Consider the following 15,546-nt stretch of genomic DNA (forward strand, 5'->3'; position numbering starts at 1 on the left):
GATATTATGCAGATATTGCTAAAATGCCAGCAATCAGCGACCAAGACATGAGCGCCTACCTGGCAGAGCAGTCCCGGTTACACCTGAGCCAGTTCAACAGTATGAGCGCGCTGCATGAGATCTACTCATATATCACCAAGTACAAGGATGAGGTAAGGGGAAGCAGTAGGGGAGGATCAGTGGGAGGGAGAGGAGTCAATGACCTCTTTCCATAAGGCTGGTCTGCCCTGTATACCCACCAACCTCTTCTGAGGCCTCTCTGCCCTGCAAACTAGACTTGCTTATTTATTTGGGGGGGGGGGAGTTAAAAGCTGACTGGCGGTGGAGTACATGAAAGGGATAACTGTGGCTGGAGTACGGATAAACCTCCACACTCCAGCCCACTCCTTTTCCTCCATTGAACCCCCTTAACCCCCTGTGTTAGTGCTCCAAGGTGGGAACACTGTGCTTCTCTTGTGATATGCAGCTTTGCCCTCAGGTGTTCCTGTCAGGATCCAGCAGGCTATTATATACTCATGTTTTCCCCTTTCTCCCCCGTTCCTCCCCCCGTGCAACTGTCCAAACTGCTCAAGGTAAACAAACAAACAGGCCAACTTTAACCTTCATCCCCCCCCACCAGGAAAGAAATAATAATAATAATAATAATAATAATAATAATAATAATGGGTAAGCATCACAACAGTGTTAGCAAATATATAGCAGGTAAATACAAAAGAGGGGACTAAATCACACAGTGGGGAAGCATACAATTAATTAATTAATTAAACAAAGTAACAAAAGAAAAGAGAGAAAATCCCGCTTGCCCTTTGCCATTCAATCACCAACTTAAACTACAGGAACATGCAGAAGTACAGCAGAGGAAAACACTCTCTTAGCATGTCACTTGACTGTTTTCAGTTATCCCTATGCTGGGTAGTCTCCAATGGTATCCTAATTTGCAATCCCAGGAGTGGGGGGGGGGGGCATGTTTGCCATGAAGTCACTTCAGCCAGCCTCTTAAGTTTTAAGGAGTGGTTAAAAGCCCATCTGCCGTAATTGGTATAAACTCCATAAAGTACTTTTCTGTGAACACATTCTCTGCAATCCTTTATTAAAGCAATAAAATATATAACACTAATAAAAATATATGTAATAGGATCACATGGATTTTATTGCCCGGCTGAACGACAATGAGACCTGGGGGAGTGGGGGGGAATAGTGGCTTGTGTAAAGCAATAAAAGCCTTTGTACAAGAGTTTGCCAAACTACTCTGGGCAAGGAGGTTCTTCCAAGAGCTGGTGAGTGGCCCCACAGTTTCTTACGTACATAAGTGGATAGAAGGTGGGGAGAGAGAGGGAGTTATCGTGGGAAGGGGCAAAGGTTGCAACACAAAGAGGGGGATCTAACAGACTGCATTAATGAAGAATTAGATAGGGTGCAAGGCATTTGGAAAGCAGGTTGAGGCTCAGGTTACTGCAGCTCAGTAGAACAGGCATAAACACCCGTATCAGTTGTCTTGTCTGTCTCAAGCCATGAAGTAGTTGTTTGCACACTAAGGAAATTGACAAAGCATTATTTCTGAGTGACAGCAGATTAGTGCTGGGCAGCTGGACTAAATGCTGCCTGTCAGCGAAAACTGAACAATAATGTAGTTGTGGTCGTTCCTTCATACACAAGATCCACGTGTGGCCACCTGCCTGGTGCAAGAAGATACGTACATGTTTCATGAGCAGAGACTTAGGGTTGCTTTGGATATTCTCTACATTTCCATTGCAGAGTTCCTGCCAAAATGGGATGTTGTGCTGGTGTTCTGCCCTCCAGCCCAGCTCCGTCTTCTGCAACCTGCTTTCAGCAGAGGTTGGCTGGCCACCTGTCATGGATGCTTGAGATTCCTGCATTGCAGGGGATTGGCCTAGATGACCCTTAGGGGGTCCCTTCCAACTCTGCAATTCTATGATTCTAAGGGCTTCAAAGATATGGAGCACATTTGCTGAGACATCAAAAGGTGCTTCCTAACAGATCTGCTCAAGGAGGAGACTGGCAGACCCTTTGCCTTTCCAGTTGTCTGCCAACAGGAGAGCTTTGTGTACATGAAATGACACACAGAGTATCATTATTGCTTTTTTTCTTTGCATATTAAACTGTAAGCAACTTTTTATTTTACAATACCTTAATTTAAATTTGAAAAGTTGCTGTGGCCTCAGATGTAGACCTCCCTGCTGTAAGCCAGGAATCCCTACAGCAGGTCTTTCCTGTAGGAGTAGGCACGAGTATCTACTTCTAGGCAATAAGGATGGTCCCCATACTAGGAAATAGCTAACACTAGCAGTGCCTTAGCAGCCTGCACAGTTGCAGGGCTTCTTGGCAAGATCCTAGCCATCTGCCTTAGACCAAAATTCACCACAAAGCTGAAACCAGAGGTGACCCCCCCCCAGCTGTTCCTAGAGACATTTTCATAGCAACTGCCTGCCCTGGGGCTGGTCTCCAGCTCCCAACATTCCCTTTCATTAGTATTACAAATAAGCAAGGCCTTAAAAGCAGAAATCAATAACAAGCCAAGCACTACGTGTTTGGAAAGCATGATCTTAATGAGCTGAATGCAGGGTGAGTTGCCATTCTTTGTCTTTCCCGGTTAACCGCTGCCTGGCATCTGCTGGATGTGCATCCATAGCCCGCTCTAAAAGCACTGCTTGTGTGTTCATAGCTCCCAGGAACTTCTTTTATTATTTGTAATGGGATTAATAAATAGCAGCTGTTCCCTTTGTTTGTTTTCATTCATTAAACACAATTACATGCAGCCCGATTGCACCCTCTTTGATGTGAAATGGGAGAGAATAATTTTTCCTGTTGTTCAGTGCTATAATATGCTGTCATTGGCACTGAATGAAAATCATAATTAATTTTCATTTGGGTTTTTGCATCTTCCTAATCACAGTGGTCCCAGCTCCTTAAAACAGGTGACAGACATGCATCTCCCGCTCTCTTCTTATGCTCCCTGTAGTTTTCCTCTTTACTGTGCTGCTCCCAGAAGGGCAACACAATAACAGAAGATCAAACAAATACAAAGCAGGTTGTAAATCTTTCAGAATGTAGTGAGTCTTTCTTGAATCAAGAGAGAAAGGGATTCACGAACCATGAATAGAATTCCTGTTCCTAGTCACTCAATAGCTCCAGTACCCTTAATAATTTCATCTTTTTTATTTCTGCCAGATTAACGTGTCATTTGCATTCAGAGCTTGGCCAGATAGAAATCACTGTGATTGGCGTTTTCTGCGCTTTGGATGGAGTATTGGGGTCCTTCCATATGTGCCAATGCAGGTCTTGGTTATCCCCATGCAGAATTGCAGCAGGCTCAGTTTTTGTACTGAGGAGGTGGTAGAATCACATTTCCCATGGGAAGCTAACAGTAGTTATCCTCCCCTAGGGAATGAAGTTGAGCTGCTTTACCCTCTTTTCCAACTCTTAGGATTCTTCATGCATTCACTAACTATGTGGCAAATCACCTTTATAGAAACTGCACTGAGCTTTTAAGTGTTTCATCATCCGCAAGGTCCTGAGCTGCAGCGCTGTGTACTCTCCACAGCACGTTTTGCACGTTTAGCGCTGGAGACCTGTAGGGCGCCACAGCTGCTCTTAATCAAAAGGAGCTGATTTCCATATTAAGGAATTACCTGTAGGGCTTGTGATGGACCTTTCCTGCCTCCTAATAGTCAGTCTATTAATTATACAAGAGTTTATTTCCAATTATGCAGCCAATGAAATGGTTAATCAAGTCCCCTTTGATGGATGCTTTGACATTTAATTGGAAAGAGAAATCCACCTTGCACTCACAACAAACTTAGCCACTATAATGGGATTTCTGATGGGTTTGCATTTTAATCATCTGTTCTTTATCTGGCAGCGCAATTTAAAGGGCGTGGGACTTGGTTCAATGGACTCCTGATGATGGGCACCTCTCTCTCCTTTTTGTAGAAAAATCCCACCATTCCCTCACTATCTCAGCCCCTTTCACTAGCTGCTTTCCTGCCAAATCCCATCCTCCCCCCCTCAGAATCCAAAGCCCTGTTCACAACATCCCTGATGATCTCTCAGTTCATATAGTCTTGAGTGCGTGAAGATGCAGAGTTTTTCAAGATTTCCTGGATTACATCCAAAGAGTGATCTACTGATTCTCATCTGATTGTGAGAACAGAACTAGAAAGTGGACTAGGTTTAATTATTCCATAATTAAAGATGCCAATTTCATAAATGTCCTCAGTGTTTCCTTGTCCCCAGGACCATCAGAAAAGTCCCAGATCATGCCATTGCGGGAGAGTTCTCCTGTTCTCTGAATTAAGAAGGGCTGAGCAACCTGTGGCCCTCCAGATATTACTGGACTACCAGGTTTCTGCAGGGGAAGTATTGGGCCACCTGTCAATATCCCTTGCTCTGGTTGCCGGACGTCATGTGTGTGAGGAGTCCTAGCAAATCTACAAAAGTATTTTTGCAGATCTGCTGCTAGTCAGACTCCATACATGCTTCCTGCAAAATACAGGCAGGAAGATAGATGGGCAATTAAGCATTGCTTTCAATGTGCTCTCTGACTCTTTTGTCTTTTTCTCACATGCTCACATGGGAGCGGGAGGAAAAGGACAGCCACTTCAGCTCACTAGCCAAGCTAGACAGCTGTAACCCTGATGCAGGGTGATTGGGGATAGTGTGTGGCAGACTGCAACCCTGGCAGGATGGCAATTGCTCCTCCTTGCTCAGCCACTAGAATGGGACAACACACTTGCTGATGCACTGTTGAGTTGCTGCCATTTTTAGCAGCCTTTCCTAGTTGTGACGGTCAAGAGAATGGCCGTCCCATATTTCTTCATCCTTAAAAGAGGGGGTTTGGAGTGTTTGGTGGGGAATCGCTCCTGGCTTTTCTTTCTAGACTACCACTGGTGTGAAGCATGTTTCAAATTACTCCAGAGTCTTCCTTTACTAATCATTTCATCTACACGTCTTTCCCCTTGCCAGATTTTAGCTGCTTTAGAGAAGGACGAACAGGCCCGAAGGCAACGGCTGCGGAATAAGTTGGAGCAGGCAATTGACACAATGGCCCTAAGTAGCTGAAAAGGTCGAGATGGTGCTGCAGACTTCCCTGGCAGTGGACTCTTAAGGGAGAGAGAGCGCGGCAAGTGAGTCGCGGCAGCAAGAAAGCAATCAAGGAATACATTGGGGCCTGGCACCAAACAATGCACAGAATCTGCTGCGTCTCAGAACACTTTACACACAACGAACAGCAAAACAACAACAACGTAAGACCGCCGTTCTCAAAAGCAAACAGAGCCTATCTTAAAGACCTTTTGGAAGGAGCGACGTAGCAAAGAACCTGAAGGACCCCAGATGTGCAAGGAGGGCCAGTGAGACAAATCCCTGCTCAGCTGCCACTGCCTCCCTTCTCCGGCTCCCACCAAGGCCTGCTCCAGATTTGGCGATGGAAGGTTGGGGACTGCACTAACGTCTAGGACAACCTTTTTACATTATGGTTTTTTCCCCCATGGCAGGCGGTTTGGTAGGCTTATAATTCCTTGCCCCTTGTCCCTGTACTTCCTTCCTTTCCCGCCTTGCCTGGACAGCTCCACTCTCTACCTTCTCTTCCATACTCTCTGGCCTTCTTCCTCTAGTGTTAACTGCTATATTTGCACAATTTCCACAAGCTAGGTTTTGTTTTTGTTTTTGAAAAAGATTTAAAATATATGAGTGTGGGGAGGTTCTAAATTTTAAACAAAACATTGCAGGATTTTTTAAATTTTTGTTTCAACAAAAAGAAAGGAGCATTGCTTGCTTGGGATAGAAGTGGGGGTGCTTGGAGTCCAAGAGAAGAGCCCCTCTATCTTTGATTCTTCCTACACTTTGTCCTGTGCCATATTTTATTTTAATAACATTTAGCACAGGCCAAATTGATGCTCTTGTTTTGAATGCTGCTTACGCGGGTGCCGAAGGTTTAAGGTACCCAGAGGGCAAAGAACTTGCAAAAGGGAGGGTGGGCCATGCATGGCAAACCCCTGCAGAGAGATCTTTTCACCTGTTTGTGGTGAATTACTTTGTGGAAAATGGCACACTTTTGAGAAAAGTCCCTGCTTTGCCTTTTTATAGATTAAGACAGGGCTAGCTGTTTGTAAGCGGAGTTTAGCAACTTTCAAAAGTTCTCATTGCCCCACCCGCCCCAGAGTAGCCCGCCCCCAGCTGCCCTCATCTGTATATTTCCCACTCATGGGGCATTTAGACAGAGGGGTACTGCCACGTATTGCCACTGCATAGGCACAGTGAATGGGGGTGGCTGTTTGAACCAACTCTCAGTATTTCCCTCTTCCGTTGTAGAGGAAAGGCATCTTAGTAAGAGATGCAGTCAGACTTGGTAGGGTCTGGGTCATGCAGGAAGCCTGTGAGTAGATGCTTCTTCTGTGTTGTCTCCATTTCTGGCAGACCATGGCAACACTGGGTCTATTCAGAGAAATCATGAGGTCAATCTTCATGCTAAGAGATGAGGAACATGGAGCTGCAGTTTAGCACTGACAGAAACATTAAATATCAGTGGGGTGCCCCTTTAGTTTTTTCAGGTGTGTACACGCACCACTTTAGAATATTTTATTTATTCCTCATCCCAGTTTCTTCAGCAAAATGCAGAGCTTCTCTTTTTGTTTTGGTAGTAATGAAGACCCAAACTCCCAACAGTCTTGTAATTCCCCTCTATTGGGATAAGCAGCTTCACCAGCGGATTTGGTTCTGGTTAGGCCAATTAGAAGAGGGTGAGAGAGTGCAGATAAGAAATGAGTTTTGTGGAATTGTAGAGTTGGAAGGGACTCCAAGTGTCATCTAGTCCAACGCCCTTCATTATTACTTAATAATTACATTATTGCTTTTGTGCGGGAATCGTTATATTATGTGTGATCTTCTCCATAGCTTGCTTTGGCTATGGACTACTCCAGAGAGCAGGGAAATAATGATCTTAGTGGGGAGAGCAGAGCATCATTCATTCCAATCTGATGTTAGCATTACAAGAGGGGTAATTCCTGCAACTGAGTTCTGCTTTCTATTCTCTGCTACTTGGTTCAACCCAAAGTCTGCCTCCTCTTTCCTCTATGCACCTGGTTCCTGGCTAGCTTTGGGCTTCTCCTGGTTAGCAAACTGCAGTGTAGGAGGCCAGAAGGAACAGGTATCCATATTGGGTCAGAGCAGAGAGGTCTGCAGAAGAAGACCCAGGTGCTGTTAGTTACTGCCATGTTGCCCAGGCTGTGACCAGGTATTTCCAGTCCAATTCAAGGCAAAGGTTCCTGTGTTGCTGCCATGGTGTTTCCCAAGACATCCAGCACTGTTTGGAGGAGATGTTGTATGTACCTTCGTTTTGTGTCTGCTCACTCCTTGAGAGTCAGAAGGTGTCCTCATTTTAAAACTGAAACAACTCCCATCCCTGGAATTCAGTAGCTCCATCTTTGAAATGTGAATTATGTGCTATTGGAAAGGAGCATTTTACTTATTAGTTAGGTTTGCAAATTTAGGAGGCAACTGTTTATTCTGCATCCCACCACCCCTGCATTATTCTCATTCTACACCTAAAGAGCAATGAAGCTATGTGAGAGTAGGCAAGAGAGACTGTCCCTAGTTGAACTAGGGTTTGGGTCTATGGCCTACAAAGTGCATGTTGGCACTCCATAATTTTAATTTCACACTGGCCTGGATGTCTTGTACCAAAGGGCAGTTAATCAATTCACTGAAATAAATAAATTAAAAAATAATAATAAAATAATCCTGCACACTGAGCAAAGCATTTCTGAAGGTCCTGAAATGCCCATTGGGTCTGAGTTTTCTGGTCCAACCCTAACAAAGAACCAATACATCCCATATCCAGCCTAAACCACAGTATGTGAAACAAGCTCCTGAACTCTTGCAAAAATCTGTTTCCCTTTGCTCCTCTCTTTTTCATTATCTCTACATCATTCCATTCACCGTTCTGACCCTAGGAATTTTAATCCCCTCGATTCAGTTCCTGACAAATGTAATGCCTTTAATTATCATTAAAAGTTTACCAGTGTGATGAAGCCACTGCCCTAATTCAACTCAGGTGACCAAACCCACCAAATTTTCAGCCTTCACCCACCCACCCAGTACCAATAAACTCAGTTGCTATCTCAAGTCTAGGTTGAAGTTGAGAGAGAGGCTATTGCAGAACATACCAAGCCTGATCCTACCCATTCCCTGAGAGTGCAAATAAGGGGAGGAGAGGGGATGTAATGAAGTTTTTAATTAAAATTTAAAATGTGTGTGTGTGCGTGTATATATATATATGTTGTTACAATCTAATTCTTGTGCCCCAGTGGGGCACTGTATAGTTAACAGAAAGAGCTCAAACCAGTATCACATACGGTTTTTACACAACCAGTGGAAAATACCAAATGGATAAAATTTCAAAAATTTCTCATCAAGCAGAACAATCATTTGAAGCCTATATGCATCTCAGATTGCTTTGTAATTTTGTTTTTATCCTTTTTAATTGTTTTTAATTAAAGAGGAGGAAGAGAAGAAGACAAGAAGACAATAAAAATATAATGGAAAAATACCTAGGGATTCCCGAGATCTCTCTGGAGCCATAGGACCTGTGGGCTGTTGCATGACTGTGCTAGAGTTTAGTCTGAGTTGAACTTTTTTTTAAAGAAAAAAAATGCAAGTGTTGAATACTAGAGGTTTGTTTAGACCTTTTTATTTTTGAAATTAATTTGCCACTTCTTGTATAAGAAAAAAAAAAAAGAATTAACTGTTTATTTCTGGAAAAAATGGTACTCAGAAGCCTTAAAGGACAGCTAAGTGTTTCTACACACAAAAGATACTGTAATATTTTACAGGTTCCCCTCCTTGGACTTTGTTTCAAGTGTACTTGGAAGCATAAATCATTACATGATTGACACTTAAAAGAGATAGAGGCTCGATCTTTCGGCTTGATGTAAGTCAGCACCATTTTATGGAAAACTAAAGTGCCACCCTGACTTTTTAGAAGCAAATGACAAAATCCCCCTCTGTTGATTGCATAGAGAGCAAACGTTTGACTGGAAAATGCCATATACCATTCCTCTAGAGCCACTCACTTATCTTATCCAGGTATCTCAGCAATAACATATTGGGAGACTTCACTATAAAAATAGTATTCAGTGGGTTACCTCAAGTGAACAACTTTTATCTTTTCCGATAAAAACTCAACAAAGTGCATTAGAAGTTGGCTTAATTTGAAGGGCCTGCAGAATGCAAGTTGGTTTGTTCAGTCTTCAGAATTGGCCTTTAGAAAGACCTAGCTAATTGCATCTTATCTTCCCAGTTCCTAGCCTTCAGTGAACCAAGTCATCTCCATGTGGGCCATGGCAGCAGGGGGGTGGGGGGAAGAGTTCTTAGCCTAAAGCTTAGCAGAATCGTAGCTATTTAACTTGCCACTAGGGATGTTTGTGGAGTGGAGGAATATTTTCCCTGTGTCCAGACTCTCTGCACAGTGGACAGACCACCAGCTGAAATAACTGGAAAGCAACAGCTAAATCAGCTCCCGTGCAAATACTTCAGGTTGATACAGTTTGTGATTCAGTCTGTCAGGCTGCAAGCTTTCTGGACAGTTCGTATTTAATCTTTTGTACAGAATCCCAGTGGAATCTCAGCAGCAGCAGCATAAGGGGCACACAGGCAAGCAGCAAGATGGCAAGGCTCAGTGCTTTTTTTCCTGGGGGTATTCAAGGGTATACTGGCACCTTCCCCCCCCCCACCTAAAAGTAAAGCACTTCTTAAAAGTGTGGCACTTACTTTAACAACTTCATGGTGAGCACACCACGCAGAGTTGGGCTTCCTTTGCCTCTGGCACTGCCTTCGCCAGTCACAATTCTGCCACAGAAACCAAGCCAGTGACTTTCCAGACAGTGCCTGGGGCAGAAGAGAAACTCGGTGGCTTCTCCCCAAGGCGGTGAGCAGAGACAAAGCAGATAGCAGACAAGCAGCGAGTCCAAATTTTCATCTTCTTTCTCACCCAAGTACCTGCAATTCCACTGAAATCAACAGGAATTTTTTATTTTTTTGTCAGCAGACACTCATCCACTGTGTTAAAAAGATTTACAATCTGGCTCACACCTAGAGGATCTTTTTTCTTTCTTTCTTGGGCAGTTTTTAATCTTAGCTGCTTCCATATTAGCCACTTTCTCTGGAATCTCCTTCCTTTGTTCATTTGCTCGTTATGGAACATTCAGACAGCATCGTTCTTAAATCACTGACTGCATTCCAGTCTTTCCTGTCTTGCCCTGTCCATCTGTACCCCCCTCAATACTGATTCACGGCATAAATTTGGGTAATGAAATGCAATTGGATCACCAGCCTGTACTGCAGGGCTGGGCAAAATGTTGTTGGGAGTTCCTGTGCCCTTAATTTAAGTTTTATCTTGTTTGCAGATCTTGCCCATTTTATATCTTTCTCTTGATCATGGCTGGAGTGTTAGTGATGAATAATTGCTTAATTGCCTCTTATCTATCTATCTATTTATTTATTTATGGGGGGGGGATAATAGTGACTTCCTCTCATCATTTTCCTTCCCATAGTGGAAATCACCAATAGAATCACATACACAATTGAAATTGGGGCAGTTAATAAACCATTAATCACTAATTTTCCTATCTGAACTCATCCAGAAGCAATAAAGCAGGCAAAGATAAAACTCTTAATTAATGTTGCTGTGACCCTTTGCTAAATAGGCTTTACATAGGAGCAAACATTAAGGGAGGATGGGGGGGAGGTGCACAGAAAGACATTGACAGATAACGTTAACACTAACCTCTTGTTTTAGTTCAGCTTCCAGCTAAATACAGTGCCTGAGCAGTGCTAAAGGGTTGTAGCATGGAAGCAAACCCATATGTTACTCTTCATTGGGTTGTACACATCCGCATCTATCCATGCAAAGACACATCTGGGGACTTCAGTGGCAATGTCAAATCTCCTGACGTTTCCAACTTCTGCAGGACTTTGAATATGATGTGCAATCATGCCATGGTACTAAACTCTTTTGCTATGCATTTTGATGCTCAGACGATCACCTGAAAAGCAAAACCTATAAGCCATTAACACTTTGGGAGAGGGGAGCATAACTTATCTTATGTTCACTAATTATTGATCTGGCATGAATTGCAGCAGAAAAAGAAATTCTTCAAAAACAAAGGGCAGGGATATAAAGCGGTAAGGCGGTTACAGGGAAGAGGCCTGGCTGATTTGGAACAATCTCTCAACCGGATATATTTTTGTTATAGCTATATTGGCATAGGGCCAGCTGAATAGGTTGACATTTTCTGCTTTGCCGTAGTGACATTCGTGTGGCAAAGGATTTCTAAGAGCAATTGCAGTCAGGAGCAGGTGACTTATTTTTTTCTTAAAAAAAAAAAAGGTTTGCCACCTTTATAGCTTCATAATTTTCTCTGGTTTTCATCCAAGCATCACCAATCCATTCCCACGAACATTATGTGAGATCCCTTCCCCACAATGCCACTATTCAATGTATTGGTTACTTCTAAATAAGGTCTCCATGACTCATAGAAACATGGAGTTGGATCATCTAGTTCTAGTTCAACCTCCACAATGCAGGAATCTCAACTAAAGCATCCATGACAGATGGCCATTGAACCTCTGCTTAAAAACCTCCAATGAAGGAGAGTCCACCACCTTCCAAGGGAGTCAGATCCACTGTCAAACAGCTCTTACCGTCAGAAAGTTTTCCCGTTATGTTTTGTTGGAATCTCCTTTCTTGTCCTACTCTCCAGAACAGGAGAAAACAAGCTTACTCCATCTTCCATGTGACAGCCATTTAGATATTTGAGGATGGCTATCATATTTCCTCTCAATCTCCTCTTTTCTAGGCTAAACATGCATAGCTCCCTCAACTATTCATCTAAGACTTAGCTTCCAGACCCTTGATCATCTTGGTCACCCTCCTCTGCACACATTCCAGCTTGTCAGATTCCTTAAACTGTGGTGCCCAGAACTCGACACAGTACTCCAGGTGTGGTCTGACCAAGGCAGAACAAAGCGGTACTATTACCTCCCTTGATCTGAACACAACACTTTTGTTGATGCAGCCTAGACTAGCATTAGCTTTTTTTGCTGCTGCATCACATTGTTTACTCATAGAATCACAGAATCATGGAATTGTAGAGTTGGAAGCATGTTAAACTTGTCCTCTACTAAGACCCCTAGATCCTTTTCACATGTACTACTGGCAAGCCAGGTGTTCCTCATCTTATGTTTGTGCAGCTGGTTCTTCCTACCTAAGTGTAGAACCTTATATGTTGTTAGTTTGGGCCTGGTTTTCTAATCTGTTAAAGTCATTTTGAATCCGGATTCTGTCTTCTGCGGCATTAGCTACTTGTCCCAGTTTTGTGTCATGTGCAAATTTGATGAGTATCCCCTAAATCATGGGTAGGCAAACTTAGGTCCACGGGCTGGATCAGGCCCAATTGCCTTCTGGGTCCGGCCTGCGGACGGTCCGGGAATCGCCGCATATATTGCCAGCGCACATGTTATTTCCCGCCCTTTCCCTCACATGGCAGTGGTGGTGGCGCCTCCTCCCTCCCTCCTCATGGCTTCTCCCGCCCTGCATAGAGGAAGCTGAGCTTTGTTGGTGCCAGCAGCAGCGGTGCTCAAGTGGCCGCCGTTTTAAGCAGCCCCTCTCCAGAGCTCGTTTGCGCACTGCTCATCGTCCCTCCACCGCCGCCAGCCCCTGCTATTCACAAGACATAGGTAAGCAACCACAGGGGCTCATGATGCTCTTGTATCATTCCCCCCCCCCAAAAAAAAAAATTTAGTCTGGCCCCCCACAAGGTCTGAGGGACAGTGGACCAGCCCCCTGCTGGAAAAGCTTGCTGACCCCTGCCCTAAATTCTTTCATCTAAGTAATTTATAAAGAACTCTGTGGCACCTCACGTCAGTCTTTTCCAGGTTGATTAGGAACTATTAGTAAGCACTCTTTGAGTTGGGTCAGTCAACCAGCTACAAATCCACCTAACAGCTACCTCCTCCAACCCACATGTTACCAGCTTCCCCACAAGAATACTTTTTAAGTATTCCCTGAGAAAAGGTGCATGTGAAACGTACCTTCTCTTTTTCAGGTGCTACTTTCACTTTCCTCTATCCATTGTTAAAAATGCTTAATCATACAACCCCTGCTTCCTCAGCCCCCTACCACCGCCACCCTGTGCCCTCAAACACTGGTGCTATCTAAGGACAGGATACGCTAGGAATAGGGACTGAAGGAACACATCAGCTATTGAAGGCTCAGTTTTAGAGGGTATCTCAATGGAAATGTCAAATAATCTGGTTCCAAAAATACACAGCTCTTCGGAGAAAAATGGTTTGAGCCAGCTAATAAGGAAGTGTCTGGTGTTTTCTTTATTTCTTAAACTCTATGTTAGTGACATCCCCAGTTCCTTGGACTCTTAACAGTTTAGGGATCGTCTAAAGAAAGGGCTGGTGCATTCGTCAGGATGGTGAGCAAGACCTTCCCCTGCCCCGCCCCCATTGCAGCTTTTTTAAATGGAGCACTATTAACCCCCCCCCCCCCGAAAATGTGTTTAAAACACGTAAAAGCCTTGTAAGGCCTGCCGCTCTCTCTTCTTTCAAAGCAATGTCAAGTCCACAGTTAGCTGTCCTTTAAGTAAAGGGGAAGGGGGTTGGCATGGGAGGGGTGGAGCAGAGAAAACAATAAGAAACAAAGAATTTTAATAGTAAAATAAAAAAATAAAAATGATGAAAACTTTATGTGATTGTTTCAGACTTGAAGCAACTGTGCCAGTGTGGCAGGTCGGCACCCTTTGATTGTGTAAATATCTTGCTATTTCCTATTTTAATGTTCTTCAGATTTAGTACTTGTAAATAAACACGCGCATCAAGGAGAGATTAAACATTTTTGCTATATAACTTGTCTTGTCTGACTTTGTGAGTTCCAGGTTTGGTGCAGAGGGAGGAGGGAAGATGGAAATACAGGAGGCAAGGGGCAGCTGTGCGTTGCTGTGCGTGCTCCTTCAGCCCTGCTTGGACTTGGCCACAACCCATCTTACCCCCTGCCCCGTTCAATCACTTTATGCGAGCTTCAGCACTAGATTTCTGCGCCGTCACCACGTACTATATTCAGCATCATGGGCCACCATTTCAGCTGTGCTTGGCTCCCATGTATGTAGAATGTCTTAACCACCCAGTGGCCCAGCAGGAGCTGGGGTTATTGCTTTCCTGAGTTTCCTAACACGTAAACTAAACCATCTCCCACCTTACGCTGCCCTCTTTTAGAAGTGACAGCCTTGTATTGAGGTGCCTGCAGGTGTAAGGTGCAGAAAGAAATGTGTTCCTGCAAAACTCTGGTTAAAACTATCCTATAGTTCAGTCGGACATGACTGAACGACTAAACAACAACAATAGTTCATCTAGCTCAGTACTGTGTGAAAGACCAAAGGAGCATAGAAAAGCACACCAGCCAAAATCTTTATTTCCTAGTAACCAGCCTAGCTCTTTTGGGTGAAGATTCGAAAGCTTTGGGCTGCCCTGCTCCAGGACTTTCAGCCACAGCCCTGTTCACTGTACTGTGGCAGCTCAAGACCTAGTGCTTGGTCACAGCATCCCTAGAGCTGGCAGAATACAGGCTGGCTGGAGTTAAGAGTCTGCATAACAGGTTCTGCAGCTTCTTCATCCTTGTTCTAAAAAAAATGCTAAGGGGAACTGGAGTAAAACTGCTTTTCAGCAACATAGGAAGAAGAAGAAGAAGAGGAGTTTGGATTTGATATCCCGCCTTTCACTCCCCTTCAGGAGTCTCAAAGCGGCTAACAATCTCCTTTCCCTTCCTCCCCCACAACAAACACTCTGTGAGGTGAGTGGGGCTGAGAGACTTCAAAGAAGTCTGACTGGCCCAAGGTCACCCAGCAGCTGCATGTGGAGGAGCGGAGACGCGAACCCGGTTCCCCAGATTACGAGACTACCGCTCTTAACCACTACACCACACTGGCTCTCTGGGAGTCTGCTGGTTTGCCCAGCACTGGCTGTGAGCATGTTCTGATGTCTGAGAGCTCCTTTGAGCGCTGAGCTAGATGAGCCTTCTTAACTGCTGTGTCCCACTTAATTCAAGTCCATTAAGAAGCAATCCAGAAAACGGATCTTAAATGTTGCACCTGTGCTTGGTGCTGCCATGATAATGTCACTATCACAACTCAGCCTGGACATGCTTGACCCATAATCTCGCCTGGCAAATTTAGTCCTGTGCACTGGCCTCCATTTGCTTCCTGACACTGCAGCAAGCCTTCATATCTCCACCTCACTTATCCTCCTTGCATCATTGAGCAATGTCCTGCCTTCTGATGCTCTCCTACTGCTACAGAGCTGCTGCACCACCTGCCATGCCAATGGCATAACCCAATCTGGATGTTGAGAGGATGGGTTGGTCAAAACAAGCAAAGTAAGGATGGCAGCTCTTAAACATGAAAAAGCAATATGGGCTATTGGGACGGGAGAAGTGGCGCCAATTGAGAGATGTGGATGTTGCATCTTCGA

At 44.3% G+C, this 15,546-nt stretch overlaps 1 protein-coding gene across 4 annotated transcripts in view; it reads left to right on the forward strand.

The window, feature by feature from the left end:
- PLXNA1 (plexin A1) overlaps positions 1 to 13,929 on the forward strand; it is a 299,658-nt gene extending 285,729 nt beyond the window's left edge. For all 4 annotated transcript variants that reach the window (XM_080996881.1, XM_080996879.1, XM_080996882.1 and 1 more), the window contains exons 31-32: positions 2 to 152; positions 4,984 to 13,929. In XM_080996881.1, the coding sequence (XP_080853007.1) occupies positions 2 to 152; positions 4,984 to 5,079 (247 nt within the window). In that variant the 3' untranslated portion in view covers positions 5,080 to 13,929. The remainder of the gene's footprint in view (position 1; positions 153 to 4,983) is intronic.
- The last annotated feature ends 1,617 nt before the right edge of the window (positions 13,930 to 15,546 follow it).

This window comes from Podarcis pityusensis, assembly GCF_964106645.2.
Source record: "Podarcis pityusensis genome assembly, chromosome: 2".
Classification (NCBI taxonomy): Eukaryota; Metazoa; Chordata; class Lepidosauria; order Squamata; family Lacertidae; genus Podarcis; species Podarcis pityusensis.